The 24,303-nt window shown below is 36.5% G+C and overlaps 1 protein-coding gene across 1 annotated transcript in view; it reads right to left on the bottom strand.

Annotated features, from left to right (window-relative positions):
* The window catches only part of GPT (glutamic--pyruvic transaminase), a 528,517-nt gene that overhangs the window by 290,537 nt on the left and 213,677 nt on the right, over window positions 1–24,303 (bottom strand). The window contains exon 2 of the mRNA XM_044067427.1: window positions 14,454–14,543. Within this exon, the coding sequence (XP_043923362.1) occupies window positions 14,454–14,543 (90 nt within the window). The remainder of the gene's footprint in view (window positions 1–14,453; window positions 14,544–24,303) is intronic.

Here is a 24,303-nt window from a genome sequence, read left to right as displayed (position 1 = left end):
CACCCACCACTCAACACTCCCTGACATGTTCAAGTAAGGAATGGTAAAAATACAGCACTATAACTGCAAGTATTACTCTTTCTTTGTTTTTTTGGAGGACAAGCCCCCCAGCACCCCCACACCCCCCTCAAATTGAATATACCAACTCTGAGATCACACTAAATTGAGGAAAAGGGTAAACTATGAAGAGACAATATCAATGCTGCCAACATTATGAATATTGCTTAAATTTTCTAAGACATCACCAATTGTTGGATGGTGGGCAGGGTTTAGGCAGGACTTGCTGCTGCGCATCCTGCGAGGTACTGTTCTAATACAAAGCCCTGATTACCTTCCCTCTCATTTTTGTTAGCAACCAGGTGAATAAATAAAGCTGACGCCACCACAAAAGTAGTTTAAACAAAATGTGATGTTTCAGTGTATTGTAGTAGATCTCCGATAAAAGAAAAATTTTTATACAGCGTAACTTCGTAATAAATGCCTGTGAGAACACCTATAAGTGCCGAAGCAATAGCCGAGAACAAACTCTAGTGTTACCGATATAAAATAAAACACTGAAGTTTTATTATAAGAAACAAAAAAACCAAGATGAATACAAATACAAGAGTTTAGCGCTTTCACCCACAATATCAGGGCTTCCTTAGAACTCATAATACAAAATGATTTTGGCACTTAAATAACTTTTTTCGCGCCAAAAAAACTCAAATATTTAAAGTGACACAACATACAAATAGGTTACTATAATACTGCTAATACAAATACTGAATCTATACAAGTGAAACAAATAAAACAAATAACTCATCTTCATTATTCTCTGTTGCTGGGATAAAAAGTAATAAATAATAATTGATTACATGCTAAAACATCCTTAATAAGAAATATCTTAAAATAAGAAATACGTTGATAATGCTTACATTAATTATGTATGTAAGTACAGAATTTAATGTCAGAAATACTGAAACCATCTTATTTATAATAAAATATAATATGCAATATATAATATATAATACCTAAATAAAAAATAAATAGTATTATTCACGTATTTAACTATTACATATTAATTATTACATATATGAAATTTTTACGAATTTATATATGGTATATTAAAATTTTTTCTTAAAATTGATAATTTTTATGGTAAATGACTTAATATAACTATTGTAAAATATAACTTACTAAAATGTTAAAATAGTTATTTAAGTGCTGAAATCAATTTGTGTTATGAGTTCTGAGGAAGCCCTGATATTGTGGGTGAAAGCACTAAACTCTTCTATTTGTATTCGTCTTGTTTTTTTTGTTTTTTATAATAAAACTTCAGTGTTTTATTTTATATCGGTAACACTAGAGTTTGTTCTCGGCTATTGCTTCGGTACTTATAGGTGTTCTCACAGGCATTTATTACGAAGTTACGCTGTATAAAAATTTTTCTTTTATCAGTGATCAGTGATGCTTTCCAGCGGAGAACATAATCAACATGATCAGCCTACAAACCTTAATAATGTGAGGAGAATTCAGGATGAATTATCCGGGCTTAAGGTTGAATTGAATAATCTCACAACTCTAGTAAAACAGTTATTACAGGGCGAGGTAGTTGCGTATTCATCAGCTAAGCCTGCTTTATGTAAGGTAAAACAACAGCGGTTGCAGCGAGAGAACATAGACAGTTTGGACACGTTTACCTCGCCTATCCGAAATTTCAGTAAAGTACGGGATGGTAATTTTAATGATGGAGACATTATTGCTGTTTTTTCTACAGGACAGGATGGACAGTGTGAGATTGTGTCATTGGATAGTCTTGAGATACCTACTGGGCAAAGAGGACATACAGAAAGAACTGCAAATGTGTTGGACAGTAACGATCTACATAGTTGTAGCAAAATTAATATTTCTAACTTTACTTTTGATTTTTCATTATACGATATAAACGAGGAAGCTATCAGGACTGGAACAAAAACAAAATGAGCATTTCCTGTAAAAACTTATTCTACTGTTGCTGGACATTCAACTCAAACCAACAAAGGTACTGTTAAAAATCCCTCTGGGTCAGGTGTTTCAGCTGACACAGAGACATGCTCTGACAAGGACAATAAATTTAATAATTTTTTATTATTTAATTGTAAAATGGATAATGTAGGAAGTGAACATAATAATATCAATTTTGATAATTATGAAGATGATAATTTAAAAACAATGATATATAAGCTTGGTAAAAAATTGAAAACTATTAACGATATGAAGATTGATAAAGCATATTTGTGTAAGAATATAGAAATGAAAATAGTCCCAAAAGGTCTCAGATTTTTCAAACTACCTTTGGGTTTGGATTACTCTGAGAGTTTGAAAAAGGAATTTAACAATTGTTTTGATGGTTGTGGTTTTAAATTTATGCATTTATTAATGAAGTATAATGATGAAAAACTTAGTAAATTAATATTGGAAGCAGAAACTTTGAATAATAATATTTTGAGTGATTTATTATTCCCTCAATGGGAAAATTTATATAACAAGCAATTTAATGAAGCAAAAAAATGGATTTTAAATAATACCAAACGTAAATCGAATAAATTGAAAAGGGACAATGAGGAATACAATTCTAATAATGCCTATATATGGTCAAATACTGAAATTAAAAGGTTTGGTAATGGATATGCAGAGAAGAACATGCAACAGAAGGATGGGAGAAGAAACTTTGAGTTTAGGGAAAGAAATTTAACTTATGATTATAATAAATGGCATATTAACAATAAGTATTTTCAGAGGGGAAGGAAGCAATATACACAGCCATATCGATACAGGAACCAGAAGTACACAAGAAACAACAGGGACTGAGTAATGAACAGGAATTCATGATGAGCCAGGACACTAACAACATGGAAAAAGCGATAATGGTAAATGACAATGTATATACTTTTGATAATTTTAATATTTTTAATTATACAGAGTTAAATATAGAAAAGAAGCATTTTAATTTGTTTAGTAAAGGAATGAAATACATTCCAAATCCAAAATTTGATTTAGTGGACACTATCATTAAATTCAAAAAATACGTTAGGAAATTAAATTTGGATATATATTTTAATAATACTCATATATCAGAAAATAGAGAAGTATCACATAAAGAAAATCATACTTCAGATTTGAGAAAAGCTAGTTTATTTATTCCACCCTCCCACCCTAAAATAGATATATATGAGAAAATTACTATAAAAAATCTTTATCATGAATACAAAAATGTTAAAGAAATGACTAATTATAGCAATTTAACTGCTAACAAGAGAAGTATATTAAGTGCAGTAATGAATGATATGAATATTAGGGTAATGAAACCAGACAAGGGGGGTGGTATTGTTTTATATGATAATTTTAAATACATTATGAAAATGTACGACATTTTACATCACTCTGGTAATTACATTCCTATTTCAACTAACGAACTTAACATAGCATACCATAGGATTGATTCTTATATAGAGGAATATCATATTGAAGGAAGAATTACCAATGATGAATATAATTTTTTAAAGGTTTAGTATCGTCAACTAGCTTCTTTTGTGGGTATACCTAAGGTACACAAGGATAGAAGTGACCCACCATTTAGACCAATAGTTTCAGGAAGTTATTCAAAAACTTTTCCTATAGGAAGATATATTGATTCAAAATTAAAATTTATATATGAAAAAGTACCACATATGGTGAAAGATTCTTGGATTTTTCTAAAGAATTTTCCAATAGATATAGATCTTGAAAATGTTATATTTTTAACATAGATGTAATAGATCTCTTCTCTTGCATCCCAAGAGATGAAGGACTTGAAGCCTTTAGTAATAGCATTAGGAAACATTCTGGAATGGATTGGGACACTATATGTTTATTAAAAGAAACGATGTCAATAGTTCTTGACAATAACTTCATTTATTTTGAAGGAGAACTTTTTAAACAGATAAGAGGTGCAGCGATGGGAGCTGCATGCGCCCCAATCTATGCTAACTTGGTGATGCTAAATTGGGAAGATACATTTTTATTTGAGAGTGAATTTTATCAATATATAAAATATTATTCGAGATTTTTAGATGATATTTATATTATATGGGGGGCAGATACAAAAACATTAGAGTTGTTTATTCAATTTCTCAATACTAGCAGTGATTATCTAAGATTTACCTATTCTTACAACAACATAGGTGTACCCTATTTGAATACTCTAATAAAATATGAAACACATCAACTTTCTTCGACTATTCATAGAAAAGATACATTTTCGAATAGCTATTTGCATTATACGAGTTGTCATCCTGAGAAGTTAAAAAATAATGTATTTAAAGGTCAATGCATGCAATTAGCACATATGACCTCAGACAATGATGACTTAAGGGTAGAATTAGAGTATGTTAAGAAGCTATTTTTACAAAGAGGATATCCTAGTAATATGATGGACACCACTATAAAATATGTTCTAAATTTACATGATACTAGATATTAACCTTTATTAGGTAGCAAATTCAGATTATTAGCACAAGATATAAATGCAGTACAAATTAAGAGGAATATGGAATCCATTAACAACAATAATAATTTTCAAAAATCTTGTGTTCTTCAATATAACATGGCAGTTAGTTATGTCAAAAAAATTATAAGTGAATTTTGGCATGTAATTTTTAATGATGTCCAAATTAATAAGGTTATTGGTATAAAACCCAATTTCATTTTCAAAATGGGGACCAATATTAAACAGATGATAGTTAATAATAATAAAAAAGATGTGAAGACTGATAAGAAGTTAGCTATAGGTAGGAGTTTAAAATGTGGTGCCTGCAATCAGTGCAAATATATGGCGGAAGAGACGAAGATTTTTCTAAAAAATTAGTTAAGAAGCTGTATTATAAGTAAGTTAGGCAATTGTAACAGTAAGTTAGCTATCTATTTAAGTATTTGCCAAAAATGTCATAGTTTTTACGTTGGTAAAACTGAGAGACATCTTAAGAAAAGAATCTATGATCATATGTACAGCATAAAGATGAAGGACAAGAATAACGCACTTTACAGGCATATTTTTAATGAAGGGGAAGACCATTATTTTAAATTTATTATATTGGAAATGGTTAATATAGACCCGAAGGGTGGAGATGTAAAAAGCTTATTAAGCTAAAGAGAGGTTTGGTGGCAAATTTATCTTGATGCCACCACCCCTCTGGGTCTAAATGACCATATATCTATTAAACCATTGTTGAGTATAAGAACTAATAATAACTAACAAACATTTGTAATAAATTTAAATATACACAAACAATTATATTGAAAGTGTATATAATTTTCAGTATGTTTTAGTATTTTACATAATTTTCATTCATTCAGTATTTTAACATTTTTAGTAAGTTATATTTTGCAATAGTTATATTAAGTCATTTACCATAAAAAATATCAATTTTAAGAAAAAATTTTAATATACCATATATAAATTCGTAAAAATTTCATATATGTAATAATTAATATGTAATAGTTAAATACGTGAATAATACTATTTATTTTTTATTTAGGTATTATATTATATATTATATATTGCATATTATATTTTATTATAAATAAGATGGTTTCAGTATTTCTGACATTAAATTCTGTACTTACATACACAATTAATGTAAACATTATCAACGTATTTCTTATTTTAAGATATTTCTTATTTAGGATGTTTTAGCATATAATCAATTATTATTTATTACTTTTTATCCCAGCAACAGAGTATAATGAAGATGAGTTATTTGTTTTATTTGTTTCACTTGTATAGATTCAGTATTTGTATTAGCAGTATTATAGTAACTTATTTGTATGTTGTGTCATTTTAAATATTTGAGTTTTTTTGGTGCAAAAAAGTTATTTAAGTGCTGAAATCAATTTGTGTTATGAGTTCTGAGGAAGCCCTGATATTGTGGGTGAAAGCGCTAAACTCTTGTATTTGTATTCATCTTGGTTTTTTTTTTTGTTTTTATAATAAAACTTCAGTGTTTTATTTTATATCGGTAACACTAGAGTTTGTTCTCGGCTATTGCTTCGACACTTATAGGTGTTCTCACAGGCATTTATTATTGTAGTAGATCTACAGACAAGCTTAGTTGTGCTTTGTAGTGGCCATATTTTGTAAATAAGTAAATGAAGACTCTCATTTTGGAAAGGCATCTGAAGTAATAACAATAATAATAATGCTGATGATGCCAATGATGGTAGTAATAATAATAATAACAATAATAATGATAATAATAATAATAATAATAACAATAAATCATGTTTCAGCAAGATACAGCAAACCAAAGATACATTTTGTACTTCTGAAGGTAAAAGATTACATTAGTGCAATAAACCACAGAGGCTTTCAGAAGGAGATGCAAACAATATTTAAAATTTGTTTTCTGCTTACAGTTTGAATGGTTAACTCAAAAAAAGAACAGGGTAGCAGCATGAACTCAAACTAGTAGAGTTTATTTCTGAAGCCATGAGGCCCCTTATGTTCTTAGTGGAATCACAGGTTAACAGACCGTTTTGGTAACAGTTTTATTGCATCTGAAGATATTGTCATGGTTGGCAAGAAACATATTAGCAGACCTGAATAAGGTAGAGAAAGTAGTCAGATTGATATATTGGAAAGATTAATAAGGCAAGAATCATCTTTTGCAATGTGGTTTGATGGGGTAGCTGCTGCGGATATATGGCTGACATTCAAGTGGTTATCTGGGGGTAGGGCTGCTAGCTGAAATGAGATAAAATGTTTAGTTGAGGGGAAATAGTGCATCTCACCACAAATTATTTACATTTGTTATTAGGTTGCATGCAGAAAGGTGATCCAGAAGCACAATATTATACCACTCAGCTTTAGTAGGTGGAGATTAAGGTCAGATTATGAGGTAAACTAGAAAACAGGATAAAGGATTGGCAGGATTTAATTAAAAAATTGTCACAATCCATTACAGTGTTAATCTTGACATCAATACATGGCATGTGGAAAGCTGATTCACCCAGCTAAGGTATATTTTCATCTCTCAGGCCCCCAGAACAGAAACCTCTGCATGCTCCATACCCTCAAGGAGTACACAGGGCACACTTCCAGTGGGATGCTGCCAAGAGGTCAGAATGCACAAGCCACATCACTGAATTAGGATATTACAAGAAATGAAGACAGATTTAAGGGTGCGGTTAGGTTTCTTAGACATTACAGTGGGGGTGGCAGTATGAAAAGAGAAAAGAGAGTGACAGCCAGCCTCCACTCGAGGCATTTACAGATACTGCAGGGGGATTATGTCTTGGGGGTTATTTTCATGGGTAGTGGTTCATTGTGGCATGGCGAACTGAGGTTATGGACAAGGTAAGTTCTTCAGTTATATATATGGAAATTTTCCCAGTGGTAGTGGCCTTGGAAATATGGGGAGAACAGATGAAGGACAGGTTAGCTTTATTCTGATAATAACAGCATTATGCATATAGTGAACAATCAACTATGTATAAAGCAGTGTTAGGCATTTTACTTTTAAGTGCTTAACAGTAAATGTGACAGTTATGGCACAGCACACACCGGGCATGGATAACTCTTTGGCAGATTTCCTTTTTATTTACAGCATCCTCGGTTCAAATCACTGCCTCTAAATGCAAATCCAACCCCAGCTCGAGCACCTTATCAACTGTGGGGCTTATGGCCAGATGAGAACGGTGGCTAATGTGTAATGTCCTCAGTGGAAGGGAAGGGTAAGGTGTAATAAATGCATACAGCAATTTTTGCAGACTAAATTCTTTGGGGGTTGGGAACCAGAACTGCCAATCCCATCTCACTAAATTAGGGCTTATATTTTGGTAATGAAGGAAAAAGGTTGGAGTTTGAGGCCAAAAAGAACCCCATTGTGAGCTTTGAATTGGTTTCATTAGGCTCTAGGTTTAAGGGACTTAGCAATTTCATTTCAAGTTCAATTGATGTTTAATGGCTGGGGGAGACAAACACCTAAGATTTGAGACAAAAGGCACCCCCATAGGGCCAGCTGTATGTGGTTTGCCATCCTAGAAGTGTGGACTTCTACACATGAAGTAGCATTATTTGGGGCTGCCTTTCTGTTGGACTTTTTCGGGGCCTTTAGACCGCTGAAGACTGTTAAACCAAACAGGAAGTACAATCAATGGATGGTATTGCCTTTGGTGAATGTATGTATGTCAGGCTAGGACACTTGGGTTTACGTGGATAAATCCAAAATGGATTACAAAGGGACAGTCCAGTGGGTAAGAGTTATTATATCAAAAGGTTTGGAATGGAATTTGGTCACAGTTCTGTTGGAATATTGCAGCCAGAGGGGTATGCTAGAAGGGCTGTTCTTTGTCATCAACAAGGGGATCCTGTTACACAGTATTAAGTGAGAGCAGTCTTGTGGGAAACTATGAAGTTATGTGGCTTAGACACAGGTAGATATACATTATGTTCATTTCAGATAGGGGCAGCTTCATGTGCACATACACAATTGGGGTATCACAGGCTGATATCAAGAGACTGGGCAGGTGGAATTCCAATGCTTATAAAAGCTATGTGAGGTGTGAACAGTTTTAACTCTTGTTTGGTGCAACTCACACATCAATGGATCAGAATTGCATCTGAACAGTGAGTTATTCATTTAGCCAGTGGCTCCATCATTAAGTCCAGAGTAGACTGGACTCATCCTTCTGAAGGCAGAATCAATATTTTTGTGAGGAAATGTGGTTCCGGGTTTCAGGCATGCAATGGCATCAGCTTATGACAGTGTTGCAGCAGGCAGCCAGAATAGGTAAGCCCCCAACAGCTACCGTGCTGAATTTGGGGGGGGGGGTGGATAATGATATTTGGTAAGCATAAAGATTTTTCCAGGTAAAATGGAACTTAGAACAGCAACACTGTTGCTCCCAAAATGTATTTATGTATTAAATATAGACTTTTGTTTTTAGTTTTTAGCGACATGCCACTTTAAAAGTTTGAATTATTGTCTTGATGAACAGTGCATTTTATTAGATATAGGCTTGTATATAATGTCCTGCAGTTTGTTTTAACATTTCTGATTAAGTCTTTAGACAAGGATGAAAGCACTTAGATTGATTAAAACATTTTATATTAGTGGACCTGGTTCTGGTTCCTTTGTGTATTATTTACATTCAGCAAACAGTTTCTTGCTGTGAATAGTTTATTTGGCTGCCTTTTACCATCTTACAGCTGTCTTGGTTCACTGGAGGAGTTTGGTGGCAGTTGTGTTGCTGTTCTGGGTAATGATATTTTCAGTCCAATTAAGGATGTGTTAGTGACTGGTAAGCAACAGAACTGTCTTCCATGTGAAGACAACAAAGGTTGTGGTGCTAAAAACCTACCCCACTGAAAGACAGGATTAGGGAGCAGTCTGTGCAACTTAAGTGTAACTGATAAAAATAAGACGGACTGTATAAAGCAACCTGGACCAACATCTTGAACTGTTGGCCAAAACAGTGGAGGCTGGTTATTTGTCATACTGTTGTGCAGTGGGATTTGCAAAGACCCCCACTTCCCATTATTGGTTATCTCTGACTACACTGACTGAGAAATTATGCACGTTTCAATGTGTTTGTTAGCTATTTTTGTTTGACCAGAAAAGTTTTTATAGTTACTGTTTTTAGTGTAATCCATTCTGAGCCTAAAAATGGTCATGCAGTGATCTGCATTTTACTCTAGTAAACAAAATATAAATAAAATAAATAAATAAAATGACCACCAAAGGACTACACTGACTGGTGCTTCATCAGGTTCAGGCACCTAGGCAGCGAGACATTGCCCCGTGGTACATTTGACTGGGGACACATGGCTGAAGTCACAGTCAGCTGCAGAGAAATATAGCTGTTTGTAAATTCCCTGTGGGCTAAGAGAAGCACACACTGCCATGCTCACAGCGTTAATAACCAAGTGCATGGGGGCAGAAGACATAATGAGTGTTGTGCTCAGTGTACAGTATATACTTATGTAGCTACAACATGTAGAAGTGTGCTACAGCATGGAGGAAATCCTGCAGGCTACTGTAGTCACATTTATGTTCCAGTATGCATTTTAGGTAATGTTCCCTAGACACTGTGAAGGGGGCAGTGGACCACACACACACACACACACACACACACACACACACATACACATACACACACACTCTGATTATAAAGGCACTGCCCATTATGCACTGCCTTTTTACTGCCACTGACATACCCTATGGTCAGCCTGCTGCTGATGCCTGCCATATTGCCTACTGTCTCATGTTCCCTTGGGGACCATGGACATTGTTTTCCTCCTGTGCATTTGGTTATTGAAGTTGTGGGCATGGCAACACATTTTTCTCTTTGCCCACAGGGAATTTGCAAACATATTTCTCTGCAGCTGACTGTCACTCCAGCCATGTGTCCCCAGACAAATGCATGATATATAACCATGAAAGATATAGTAAAAGTCCCAAAGCAACAGCCAACCAAATTTTGGAAAAGTCTTAAAGCAGTTCTGCCATGCTGTAGCTAAACATTTGTATGCAGTTCTATAGTGTTCGACATTTGCTAAATTTGATTTGTATATTTGTTCTAGCAAATATAGTAAACTCTCATGGGGATTGGTAGATGCCGGATAATTGTAGTTTCTGATTGCTTGAGAGTTACTATTAATAATAAGCTTGACTAATACTGTACCCTATACTATACCATACCATATCATACCATAAGCAGCGTATTGATTTGATTTTAATATTAAAATACAGTAATTAAAATCTTGGCTGGAGGGGAGAGACAGAAAGTGTAACACATGAAAACTGAATTGGTCATAATGTATTGTACTTCTTCGATTTTTTTTTTTGCCGGTTGCTTGAGAGTGCTGGTTGTTTGAGTTCCGGTTAACTGAGAGTTTACTGTATGACCCCGGTCGTGGCTGATAAGAATCCTTGTACCAGTTCACTTACTTGGTTAACAAACATAAAATTAATGAAATAATAAATAAATCAATAAATAAAAAAAAAATTATTCCAAACCATTAAATAAATACAACTCTATGTATGTAAAACAGTGTTTCTTAACACTGCAAAATACTGTAATAAGGAATGTTGGAGAAAATCAGCCATTTCATGAGACACTTTTGTTTATAGATCGTTTTCTTGTTCTGATGGTTATGAATAATTTCTTGCATATTAAGATACAGACCACTACAAATGGTTTCAGCTGCACTACCCTGAGAAAAGATCTTTTGGGGCAAAGAGAAGTAAATGTTATTTATTTTTATCTGACTGCTAATTTAGAGAAAGCCACAAAGCCTAATGCATTTTAAGAACACTGCAGCAAACTCCTGAAAGTCTAACTCAATAGAAGCAATACGATATTTTTCTACTGTAAATCAGGAATTCTAAAACTATCTGAAATAATAAATGTAGCCATTTCATCGAAGAACATATCTTGCTACATGTTAAACATTATGAAATACAGACAGATCATTAAAATTGTGTGGCCTGAAAAAAAGTTCCTATTTTCAGGTACATAAGCCTCTTTTATAAGTTACATCTTAATTTCTTACTTTTGAGATGTTTAGACATCCCAGAATAACTAGATTCACCCACAAACAGCACATATAAAGTGGTCAGAATAAGGCTGAAAGCAACACTGTCCAGACAGTACATAATACTGTTGCACAATACAGTAGGAAGCTGTCTGAAGAGCCTTTTGTGCAACATATGCTCCTGCAATAAAAAAAAAACACTTAGAAATGCTGTGTGGTACAAAACCTTAATTCCTTTACATTTCATTATGGAGACAATTCTAAGAGCCCTCATAGCCACAGTAAATTAAAACTTTGTCTTCAACAAGACAACAAAACCAAGGAAATAATGCAGTAAGATGCATTTAATATCTGAGAAATATATTATTAGTTTCTGTTTTCTTCCTTCATTATACATAACTACACTGATATTCTGTGAAACATAGTTTATTCAGTATACAAGCAAATTGATAAATATGAAGCAGTCAGTAAAGGAATTCCCAATCATCCAGTGCAGATACGTTTGGCAGAATATATGAAAGGTTTCCTCTAACATAACAAATAGGACAAACTGAGTGTCCAGACTTGGGCCTGACATGAATATGTAAGCTAGCACTGCATCATGCAGTCTGTCTGTAAAGCAGAACCCCAGGGACACACAGCTGGTAGAAAGAAGAGGTAGCCACTGCTTTGTACAGTCAGAAACTAGCTAGTATACCAGTGGGAGAGGATTATACACTTAGGTTATCTTCATACCTCTCAACTGTACAGATTTTCACAGAATGTCCAGATTTTTGCCTCATATGTTGGTGTGTTCCTCCTAAAAATCTGTACTTTCCTGGCAAATAGTTGAGGATTGAAGTAATTAAATAATGACAAACATTTGAGTTTGACTCTACATCCTTCAGAAAATTCATGCTATTCTATTCATTCTATTATTATATCAACTTTCTAAGTTTGTAAGAGCAATATTTAAAATATGCCCTATTTGTACCCCATCATTTTAGGGTTTGTCCAGATTTTTTTGCTCTAAGAGGTTGAGATATGTTATCTGTGTAGACTTAGAATTGTAGGAACATGTTCAATAAATTCTCAGATGATAGGCATGTAAAATAGCATATACAGTAACTGCAAAATATGCAAGAGAATGTTGGTCTACCAAAGAATAGTGAACACATTTGCTTTAACTATGAAAGTTGTGTATTGTATGGCTTCTTTAAACACATTGAAAACTGACTTTAGTGTATTTTATGACAACATTCTACAGTACTGAGTAAAAGCAGTACAACAGTGGAACATGTGAAGACAGTAAATCCACTACTGGATGTTAAGCTATTTATGTAGCAACTTCCTTTATCATTTTCAGTAATTTAAAGCTGGATTTCTGTAATTAAGTCACTCAAAAAGTTCAGCCAGGTATGGATCATGAACTAATCCACAGTAAAGCTCCCAAGATGAAATTCACTATTTTGTTGGTGAATGTGTGTGTGTATGTGTGTGTGTGTGTGTGTGTGTGTGTGTGTGTGTGTGTGTGTGTGTGTGTGTGTGTGTGTGTGTGTGCGTGCATCTGTGAGTCCTGCAATCTGTTGGATAAGCTTCTCTACCCTAAATCCACTGATTGCCATGACAAGGCTTCCTTAAAACCATGAATCAGGATTAAGGTTACAGAAACATCAATGAATGTTATAGTATACTTTTTGTACAGTTTTTAATTAGTAGCCTTTGTACACTTTTGATATGTATAAAACTTGCATTACTAATAACATTAATAAGAAATAATATTAACTATTTATAGACTGCGGTGGTGGTGCTGCAGTAGCATTGTCGTCTCACAGTAAGATGTTGTCCTGTTCGATTCTCAGTTAAAGTGTCTTCTGTGTGGAGACATGCGTGAATGGGCATACCTTCGTTGAAGGTTGTGCGTCAGAGCTGGCAACTCGGTACGTGAAAATCTACTGCCAATCATTAGCGGACTGGAGTTCCGCTGTGGCGACCCCTAACTGGGAAAAGCCGAAAGATACAACAATATTAACTATTCATAATCTTTATAATCTGTTTTTTAAGACAGAATAGCATTTGGAGTTATGCTACTTACATCATTTCATAACAGTGGCAGTTTGTTTCTTTTTTTTTTCTCCTTCATTTTTATTGGCCATGTAGTAGACAGTTAAATAGGGTAACATCCACACCTTTCCCTTTATTTCTACAGTGTCACTACCTACAATTGCATTAGCTTAACATACAGGAAGACTGTATCTGCAAACAGGAATCAGTCCTACTCCTTCAGTGCTAACTTCACAGGCAGCGATGCAATAAGCGAACCACCCAACACATAGGAAACGAGAAATAGACTGCACCAATAGGGAATCCGCATTTTGTTTTGTGACACAGCTCAATCTGTTGCAGGGCTTTTAAAATCTGCAGTGCCAGATTTCACAACAGTGGAGTTCCTTCTGTATAAAAATACTAAATTGAAACTGGTGGAAGGTAGCGAAGGCAACATGCTCTGAAACAGTTACCTACAATATACTGACATGCATACATTTCTTAGAGCAAGAAATTTGGACAAAGCTTAATGTAATAGGGGGACAAAGGCTCAAAAATAGGGGCATGTTTTAAATATTGCTCTTATAAACTTAGAAAGTTGCTAGTATAACTGGATTTAACAGGATGAGTTTTTTGAAGGATATTAGGTCTGAATTTTAAATGTATGCCATTATTTATTGACTTCAATCCTCAGTGATATGTCAGAAAACCACAAATGTTATGAGGAACAGACCAAATATTCGAGGCAAAATCTGGACATTCTGCAAAAATCTAGACGGTTAAGAGGTATGCTGACATGTACTTTTGCTGTACTTATAAGCTAGCTTTGCTAACCACAAGCAGACCAGAAACAAACAAACAAACAAACAAACAAACAGGAAAAAAAAAACAGTACCTGTCTGAGAAAGGTGATTGGCTTTTGTCCCATGGCATGTGCATCTCCAATGTTGGCTTTTATCACCTCTGTAAAGGGTTTGATTTTGCCCTGAAAAGAAAGCAATTAGTAGTCAGAAGGAGACAAAACAATTCAGTACAACATATACATGAATTTATGATATTACTTTCAATATTCACCCTTCTGTACTTGAGAACCTCTAGATAACCTAACTTCAGAGATTCCCTCAGTCTTTCTAGCCTCTGTCCCATCCCACTGCTTTTAATAGCCTTCCTGTCATTGCTAGATTTTGAAGAAATAACTCACCCTTCATGACTGCATCAGAACACTTTAATATGTAACCTAAATAATGCAATGGATAAACAGAAAATCATTATGTGAGAGGTGTAAAGCTGTTCTGGTATTGTACCATATCAGAACAGTAACATATTAATTTTCACACATACTTTTTAAAATACATATCCCTTCATGGTCTTGCAGGTAAGAGAGTGCTTAAAATGGAGTGCTTCTCTACCTCTACACATACACACACACACACACACACACACACACACACACACACACACACTAACTAAAGCTATAAACACAAAGCGCATTTCAGTTTTATGGTGAGGTCAGATCATCGGTCTGTCTCATTCGAAGTTTCTATCCCACCCAACCCCTCCCCAGCCGTAACCAGGCTAAAAACTTCTCAGACACTGACTACAACCTTCTAAGGGAGGGTATCAGCAGCTTCACACCACCACCTCCCTCAGATGACTATGCTGAACAGTATGCCAATGCTTTATACAAGCACCTGTACAACTGCATGGACTCAGCCATACCCAACAGAACTAAAACCTGCCCTCAAGGAAACACAAACCTATCCGGTGGACATCCTCTATCAACAGGCTTTACAACAAAAGGAAAAAACTGTTGTCCAAGGGTAAAAAGGAACAAATTCCAAACTGGAAAAACTCCTCCTTTGCCTCAACAAGCAAATTAGATCACTAGTGAAAACTTCAAAGCCAATTATGAGTTGAAACTAGCCTCCAAAACAAAGGGAAACCACAAGTTCTTCTTCAGTTTCATTAGTTACCTCAATGGCAAAGCCTAAGTTAATTCCGAACTAGTACTTAATGGTACCACTTACAATGATCCTGCTGACCTAGCCAACCTGCTGGCCCCCTTATCTCTCCCCAAAGGCCCAGTCACCATTCCCAATACTTGTTCCATACCTCACAGCTCTATATAGATCAAGTGTTAAAGGCATATTCCAAGGCAAAGAACAAAGCTACCATGGGACCTGATAGCATCTCAGGTTGTATTCTGCACCATCTCCAGCAAGAACTAACTTCACCATTTAGCACCCTATTCAACCACAGCCTAACTACAGGCTTCATTCCAGCAGAGTGAAGAACTGCCATTGTCATTCCTTTGCACAAAGGTGATGCCACTACTGACCCAGGAAACTATCGTCCCATCAGCTGAAAGTCTGATCTGTAAAGTGATGGAGCATATTATTATGGATCTCATAAACAAGGACATAGGCAATCTCCAAACACTTGGCCCCACCCAGTTCAGATTCGTCACAGGCAGATCTTGCCTATTGAACCTAGTTGACTTCTTTGAGACTGTCACCAAGGCCCTGGATGAGGGAAAGTCAGTACATACAGCTTACCTTGACCTGGCCAAGGCCTTTGACACAATCCCCCACTCGGACATCATCAAAAAGCTAACACAACTTGGTGGTAATCAATATTTAGTCAGATGGGTGGTCAACTGGCTCACAGATAAGACTAACAAGGTCAAAATTGGCACTGCCTCCTCCGACAGCAGACCTGTCACTAGTGGTGTTCCCCAGGGATCTGTTCTGGGACCCCTACTGTTTGGCATATACTTCTCAGAGGTCCAGGCAAAGACAAAGAGCCTGTGTCTGACCAAGTTTGTGGATGATTGTAAGTTGGATGCTGTCATTGACTCCCCAATTGATGTTAACATACTACAAGAGGGTCTCACAGCTACAAATAACTGGTGCCAAAGTCATAGCCTTAAGTTAAATGCAAAAAAAATGTATTATTGTACCATTCAGCAAAAACACGCCCCCTACTGATTACCACGGCAACCCCCTAAGCACACAACCTGTGGTGAGAGACCTGGGTACACAGGTTGACAACAATCTCACATTCCACCATCATGTGGTGGCGGTGGTCAAAAAAGCTTTTTACATGGTTCATCTCATAAGTAAAGGGATTGTATCCAGAAAAAAGGAGGTTATTACCTCTCTGTACTCCTCCCTTATTAAACGTATAATTGAGCATAATGCCCCATTTGGTATGTACCTCACCAAAAACCTGCACCAACTGGAAAGGCCACAGAAATACATCACAAAGAAAATCCATGGCCTCCAACACCTGTCCTATGCGGACAGGCGTAAATCACTATCACTCTACTCGGTATCATACAGATTGCTCAGAAGTGATCTGTGTCTCACCTACAAGGCAATATCAGACTCTGCCCTACTAGAGATGCTTCATATCCATAAGTCTAACTCCTCGTGCATTACCCGCTCAATAGGCCTAAATCTAATAGGTGAACTCAACACAACCTGCTGGAGAGACAGGTTTGTCTCCCAGAGACTGCCCCATCTCTGGAATAGGCTTCCCATACATGTCAAACAGAGTACCTCACTGACCCTCTTCAAACGCAACCTTGATGAGTGGATGGAAAACCATATATTTGTCCCCAGGGTTCGACCTTTGTCCCTCACTGACAGGGTTGACAGGTGCTGACTGAGGTTTCTTTTCTGGGGATAAACTCTTGGCTAGACTGGTAACGGCCCCAAGGCCATTAGCCTAGAAACTTGCTATGATCTGATGATCCTAAGTACAGTAATGAAGTTGCAGGGGTTTTTTTTATCTTAACAAAAGACGATAAAACTTTTGGACTCCTGGGATAGCTGAAATTCAGATTTACTTTTCCCAAATATCACTACATTCATTCAATTTATTAGCCTGCAGCCAGTTGGCTCTCTGTTTAAAACACAGTAAAACTACTGTACATGGAGACAGACAGCTGCAGTTATACTGAGCCAGATGTCGTCTCTCCCGTGTGCTTGCTCTGGGTCTCTGTGCCTGAGCTTTCAGGCAGTAATGATGCTGAACTGCTTTTAGTTCAGGGGATAGATTGAAATAAAAGATTAGTGGGATTACTTTACTTACACCCATGTGTTAATAAAGCATGGAAAACTTGTGTTTGACTGCCTTCATTGATTTCACTTATATTAAATATTCATTACTCTAAGAGTTGCCACTGAATTGAGGGATAAAGTCCTTTCTATGGCCAAACTGACCTGGGTTTCATTAGGGGCTTCAATGACTGATGGAGCAGCAGGAAAGGGATAGGTGTGTCCATCCTAGGTGGGAGGGAGGTTGTTGATATATTCCATAAAGGGAGGCATGCACCAATGAGTGTGTGGGAGATGGGGAAAGGGAGTGAGCAGGGCATAAGCAAACCCCCCCCCCCCCGAATGAAAGCACAGATGAGCTGAGTCTGCAAGATACCCTTAGGATTGACAGCTGGCCCCAGTAAACTGGAGTAAGTCCGGGGGGGAGTAAGAGAGTAACTGGTACGTCTGGCATGGATGTGGGGCAGTAAAGATGAGGTACAAAGGGACCAAAAAAAAAAGATTAGTCACTGAATCCAACTTAAGTTTGCATAGGAGCCAGAGGTTATCTTAGGACTTAGGTGGTTCAAGGCAGAGAGAAGCTAATCCTGGACAGAGTACCATTCCTTTCAGGATGCATTTATAAATATACAAGCACACTCACTCACACATAGCATGCATGGCTACAGGCAGTCTGGAAGATTGACAATTCACCTGTGGAACATCTTTGGGAGGTGAAAGGAAACTGGAATAACTGACACCTTAAATCAAGTTGTCTGACATACTTAACCTGGGTCTTGTGTTAAGATTCAGAGATATACTGTCACTTATTTTTATTTACAGTGTTTTTACAAACACTGATTGGAATTCTACCTATTTAGTACAGTGATAATAACATGCACCTAACTGCATCATATGTTTAACTGTCTGCACACACACTGCAGAAGGTAAACAGCAGTTACAATGAGATTGCTGTCAGTCCTAAGGCAGTCAGACTCACAACCAGGTTTTCAACATTGTACTTTTACTTTAAAGATTCATTTCTGATAGTCCTAGAGAATTAATTCCAGAGCAATAAGAAGATATACCACTGTTTACTTTTACACTTAAAAAGAATACAGATTTACCTAATATTGAATAAGCCTATTGCTGAAACTGGGTGCTCTTTAAATTTTTTTGTGAAGCAATGTATAATAGTGGAAGCTACCATAGACCCAGTTTTAAAGACACATTTACATGCTCAAATTTGTGTGTTTCTTTCAGCTTTACCCGGTTAGGGGTCGCCACAGCGGAACTCCGGTCCGCTAATGATTGGCAGTAGATTTTGACATGCTGGCTTGCTGGGCCTAACGCACAACCTTCAACGAAGGAACGCCCATTCATGCATGTCGCCACACAGAAGACACTCTAACTGAGAATCGAACGGGCAACGTCTAACTGTGAGGTGACAACGCTACCGCAGCACCACAATAAATATCAGCAATTCTACACTTTTAACATTGTGTGGCAACCTGTTTAACAGTGGTGTTTGTAATATACCTGGTCTAGCTTTAACCTACATATCTGTACAAAGACTGTGTGTCACATGGTCTGGCATTCTGTATGGTAGCTTTGACAAAATTACACTCCAACGATGGTGACCATTAGTTATTGGCCTCCATATTCTTCTTCTTTCTGCCATCCTAATATATCATATGTAACATGGTGTCAGATGTAGTTATGAATACGTAATTTCGTATTTTGTTTCAGAAATTATTTAACTTATTAACTACAGTTAAAGGCTAGTTTAACCTGAAAATTAGAAAGTGTCAGTCCAGAAATTCAGTTTTTGATGGTGAACAAAATCTTCAAGAAGCCTGAGATAAGTTTCTAAATGACACAGAGGAAGTAGCTTTGAAAATGCATATGTTTAAGTTTTGTGAGGGACAACAAAAAGAGAATAATAAAGTTTCACTGTTACTGAAATCCAGAAAATAATCTGCCATTTGACTTTTTTTCCTTTATGAGGCAAAAAGTACCAGTGAATATACTGATGCTTATGTCACTGAACTGAAAACTAAGGCAAGGACTACATTTTTTGGGTCACATGATTCATTACTGCAAGGCAGAATCCTGAGTGACATCAGAAATGATCAGAGACGGGGTAGATTGCTGAAGAAATACAATTTAACATTAAATAAAGTGACTGATATGCTCAGAGTGTGAAATTACATTGTTGCAATTAAAAATATTCAGAGACGGAGCAGATTGCTGAGGGAATACAATTTAACATTAAATAAAGTGACTGACATGCTCAGAGTGTGAAATTACATTGTTGCAATTAAAAATATTCACTGAACTCTTAAATATCATTGAAATGGCTTATGAGAGATGAAAAAAATAAAATGGGAAAAAAAAGTTCTACTATGAAACGTCGACTTACTGAAAGTCAGCATTTCAAAAGAACACAAAAATGCCCAAAATCCAAAAGGTCGAAACTCTTTTTTTTTGTTTTTTGTTCTCTTTTTTCTGGGGGGCAAGCCCCTGCACAACCAATAGCCCCCAAACTTATCTTTACCAACTTCACAGTTGCACCAACTCAAAGAAGGGAGAAATCTCCCAGAAGAAGTTAATCACTGTCAGTATAAAATTAGAAATCACAACAGCAATGATTTCCTTCAGGTAAAAGCATTCAGCATCATGCTAGTTGTCTTTTTTTTTTCCCCGAGGGCTACTGGCACTCGTGCAATTTCACATCGAGTGTGTGTAGGGAAGTTGGTAAAAAAAAATATAACAAAAATTAATCAAGAACACAGACAGCCAATACACTGCCAAGAAAACCTCCTGGAACGGACGTGGCCATAAGTACAGTGAAAAAAGGTCCTTATATTAATAATATTTCAACAAGCTCTAGCAAAAGGAGTTGCATTGTGACAATTAACATGAATGAGATTGATTGTATTACAGCAACGTCATGTAAATGACTTATTTTTAATATGATGATATTCATTTTGTTTGATGTCAGGAATCATCTGATACACAGAGCCCCTCTTCAGTCAAAACATGAATGAGAAAAGCTCCAGAAAAACTATAGATACTACAAGTAATTGTATAAGAAATAAGCTGGTGATGCTCACATTTAAGTATGTTGAAAGTAGTTTTAAGATTTAGATTAAGAATATGCACAGCCTAACCTGTGTGCAAGAGTACAGAAAAGCTGGGAACAGAAATTGAGCTGAAAATCTGGAGTTTATAACTCAGACTTACTAATTAAAGTGTAAAGTTTAGATATGTTACTCAAACAGAGTGTAATGTATTTTCAAATTTTCAATGGAATGTGTCAGAATGAGAAGTGGTTGGCTAAATAATTTACTTATTCAGGCCATCAGGAAAAACTGAGGGTCAGAAAGTATGTGTGAAAATAAGAATAACAAATACAACGGTTTAATCTAGATAGCAGATATTATTAATGTACCATTTACATTGGGTCATTTGACATGTCAAAGTTTTAGTATGGTGACATAATTCACTGTATGAATGCAGACTTTAAATGCAGACCCAAAAATGTTCAGTCTGATAATTTAGTCAGAGTAACAAGATTTATTTACAGACTTAGCTGCTTTGCAGGATATTATTATATTGAGACAGAAATTAGAGAACTATAAACAGATTCAATATAAATCAGTCAATGTTCAATATAAAAATAATAAACCCAGTTTTAGTCTAGTTACTTTTTAGCAGTTTATATAAGATATTACAGAGCTACTTGTTCCAAGGATAGTTCAAGTGACTTTGTGGACCAAAACTGTGAGGATTTAAACCACATGGAGAAAGTGGGTATGGTTAGAAACAGAAAGAACCTACTAAATGGGTTTTCGGCATGATTACTTTACAAAAGTAGACAAAACATGCATTTGTATAAATCCACAAGGCATACTTAGGTTCATAGATTAGTACTAAGCTAATTGCCCTTGCGAGCCATTTTAAGACTAGCCAATTATCTCTTGGGAGACTCAAACCCTGCACCTTGCGCTTTCAAGGCAAACACCTTAACCATTAGGCCACCATCCCTTAATACTAGGAAAACAGAGCAATTCACTTTATACACAATAGAGGAGATTTTCTCCCTGGGTCTCTGCTGAAAATGAGCCAAAAGCTCAACCAGACTAACCCAGTTAACAAATGTAAAATAAATAAAATAAAAATAAATAAAATAAAATAAATAAGAATTACTACAGTCTTCTGTGCCAACAGCAAAATATTTTTCTGTGCTTGCGTCAACGTAGTTATGCTGGAAAAGAAGGCTTGATGAAGGAAGTTACAAGCTTTATAGTTCGGAAAGTTGCAAATCTGGAATCTCCATTTTAGTAGTTCACCAGTACATGTTGTTTTCTTGCACTACTATATGGATAATCAAAATAGTCAACGTTGACTTTCCCAAGTATTCAAAATCTAAAACAATGAGTGAGAAGGTCACTGAAAAACCAATCAGTAAAAACAAAATGAAAACTCCAGCAAAGCTAGAACTTCCACTGAGTGACCTCCCAAACCTCTTGTATCAGAGGCACATGGGATATATGCAAATTATCCTTATGAACATCAGGTGTTTCAGCTAATTGGCGATTCTGAATGCCCATGACTTGTTTCATTTTAATGGACAATTTCAGGCCAATAAAGCCAAACCCCACTTGATGCTCATAGGGTTCATTTGCATATATCCCATGTGCCTCTGATACAAGAGGTTTGGGAGGCCACTCAGTGCAAGTATTCAAAATCTGGAAAACTAATGAGAATGCCAGCAAGACACCAAGAGTCATGAACTGAAACATGTGGAACCATTTAAAAGATTCTGCCTCAATATACAAATACAATCTGGGATTCAAAAAAGGGTTACTGCAATGCAAAAACCTTTACTCAGAAGGTTTCCTCACTCAAGTAAGTCTCAAAAATTCAGAGATCTCTCTGCCACTAAAAGAGTACACAGATAGAGGCCATAGCAAAGACATGTGGCAAACTAGGGATGTGTTTTATGCTAATTAGTCAGGTACTCTCCCCCAGAAATGGTACTGGCACCAGAATATTGCAATAGAGCAATTCAGAGAAGCTGTCATTGTGATTACAATAACACTTAAAGTACAGTTTTGTACCTACCATAAATGTAGATGTTCGAGTGTATATACTGCTGCAGTCATCACACTTGGGTTATCCTGCCGTCAGGCGGTCCCGCAGTCGGCCGAATCCCAAAGTCTTGGTCCAGCGTCGGTTGTCGTCGCTTCTTCCCTGATGTCAGTGCGACAGGGGGATAAAAGAGGCAGCCAACGTCATTTTCTTCAGTTTTTTTTTTGCCCCAGATATCAGGTGCCCCCAACTAGGAAGGCAATACAAATAACTATGCAAAAATACCTTAGTAGATAAACAACAGTACTAGCTGCTAGCAAATACACCATATAGGCATGCATCCAATAGACTGATGTACATGGAGTTATAACTAACACCCTGGTATGTAGAGGAGATGGTGGGAGGGTAACCTGTACTGCAGCAGTATATACACTCGAACATCTACATTTATGGTAGGTACAAAACTGTACTATGTTCATCGTGTTATACTGCTGCAGTCATCACACTTGGGTTGAATCCCAAAGCTACGGATGGGTGGCTGGTACTAAACTGGGTTAGGTGAAGCTAGGATGCCCTGCAGAACTGCAGTGGCAAAACCAGCTCTGGTTTTTGAGTATAATGGAAGGTGGTAGTGCTTGGTAAAGGTGTGCACTGAATTCCAAGTAGCTGCCTCCAGAATGTCCTTGGTTGGACCCCCCCCTGAGAAAGGCTGCTGAGGTAGCTGTAGCCCTGGTAGAGTGGGACCTAATATTAACAGGCACTGCTTTCCCATGGTGCGAGTAGCAAAAGCGGATACAATGTGCTATCCATTTGGAGATGGTCTGTTTTGAAATAGCCTTTCCTTGTGAACCTGCAGCATAGGATACAAAGAGTTGGTCAGTCTTTCTGAAGGTCTTTGTCTTATCCAAATAATAACGTAGTTGTCTGTGAATGTCCAAAGAGTGAAGGAGACTTTCTCTTTTATTCTGGGGGTTTGGATAAAAGATGGGTAAATGAATGGTCTGATTCAAAGCCACACTGGATACTACCTCTGGCATGAAGGTAGGGTTAGTACGTAAAGAGACTCTGTCCTGATGGAAAATGATGAAAGGTTCCACTGCCATAAGTCCCTGTTGTTCTGAGACCCTGCGTGCTGAGGTGATAGCCAGCAACAGAGCAGTTTTCCATGACAAGTATTGTAGTTCTGCTGAGAAGGCCGGTTCGAAAGGAGGCAGTGTTAATTTTTCTAAAATGAAGTTGAGGTCCCAAGCTGGCATTGGGGGTTTTCTGGGGGGTCTTATATTCTTAGCCCCTCTGAGAAACTGCTTAGTAAAGGGTGTGAGAATATGGGAGGATCCGTATTATATTGAGCTGAAATGGCAGAAGCATGGATCTTAATAGATGAGAAAGAAAGGCCTTTGTGTAGCATCTCAGTTAAGTATTGCAGTATTTGAGGAATGTTTGGTATACAAGGATTCTGGCCTTTAGCCTGGTTCCATGCAAAAAATCTTTTCCATTTGTCTGAGTAAGTTTTTCTGGTGCTGGGCCTCCTGGCCTCCAAAATGACATTCAGGATGTCCTTTGAGAGAAGTGTTGATTGATAATTCAGGGTATTCTCCATGCAGCTAA

The sequence above is a fragment of the Protopterus annectens genome, chromosome 3.part1 (assembly GCF_019279795.1).
Source record: "Protopterus annectens isolate FY-2018-M chromosome 3.part1, PAN1.0, whole genome shotgun sequence".
Lineage (NCBI taxonomy): Eukaryota > Metazoa > Chordata > Ceratodontiformes > Protopteridae > Protopterus > Protopterus annectens.
Note: the sequence above shows the minus strand (reverse complement) of the source record. Positions and strands in the feature narration are given on the sequence as shown.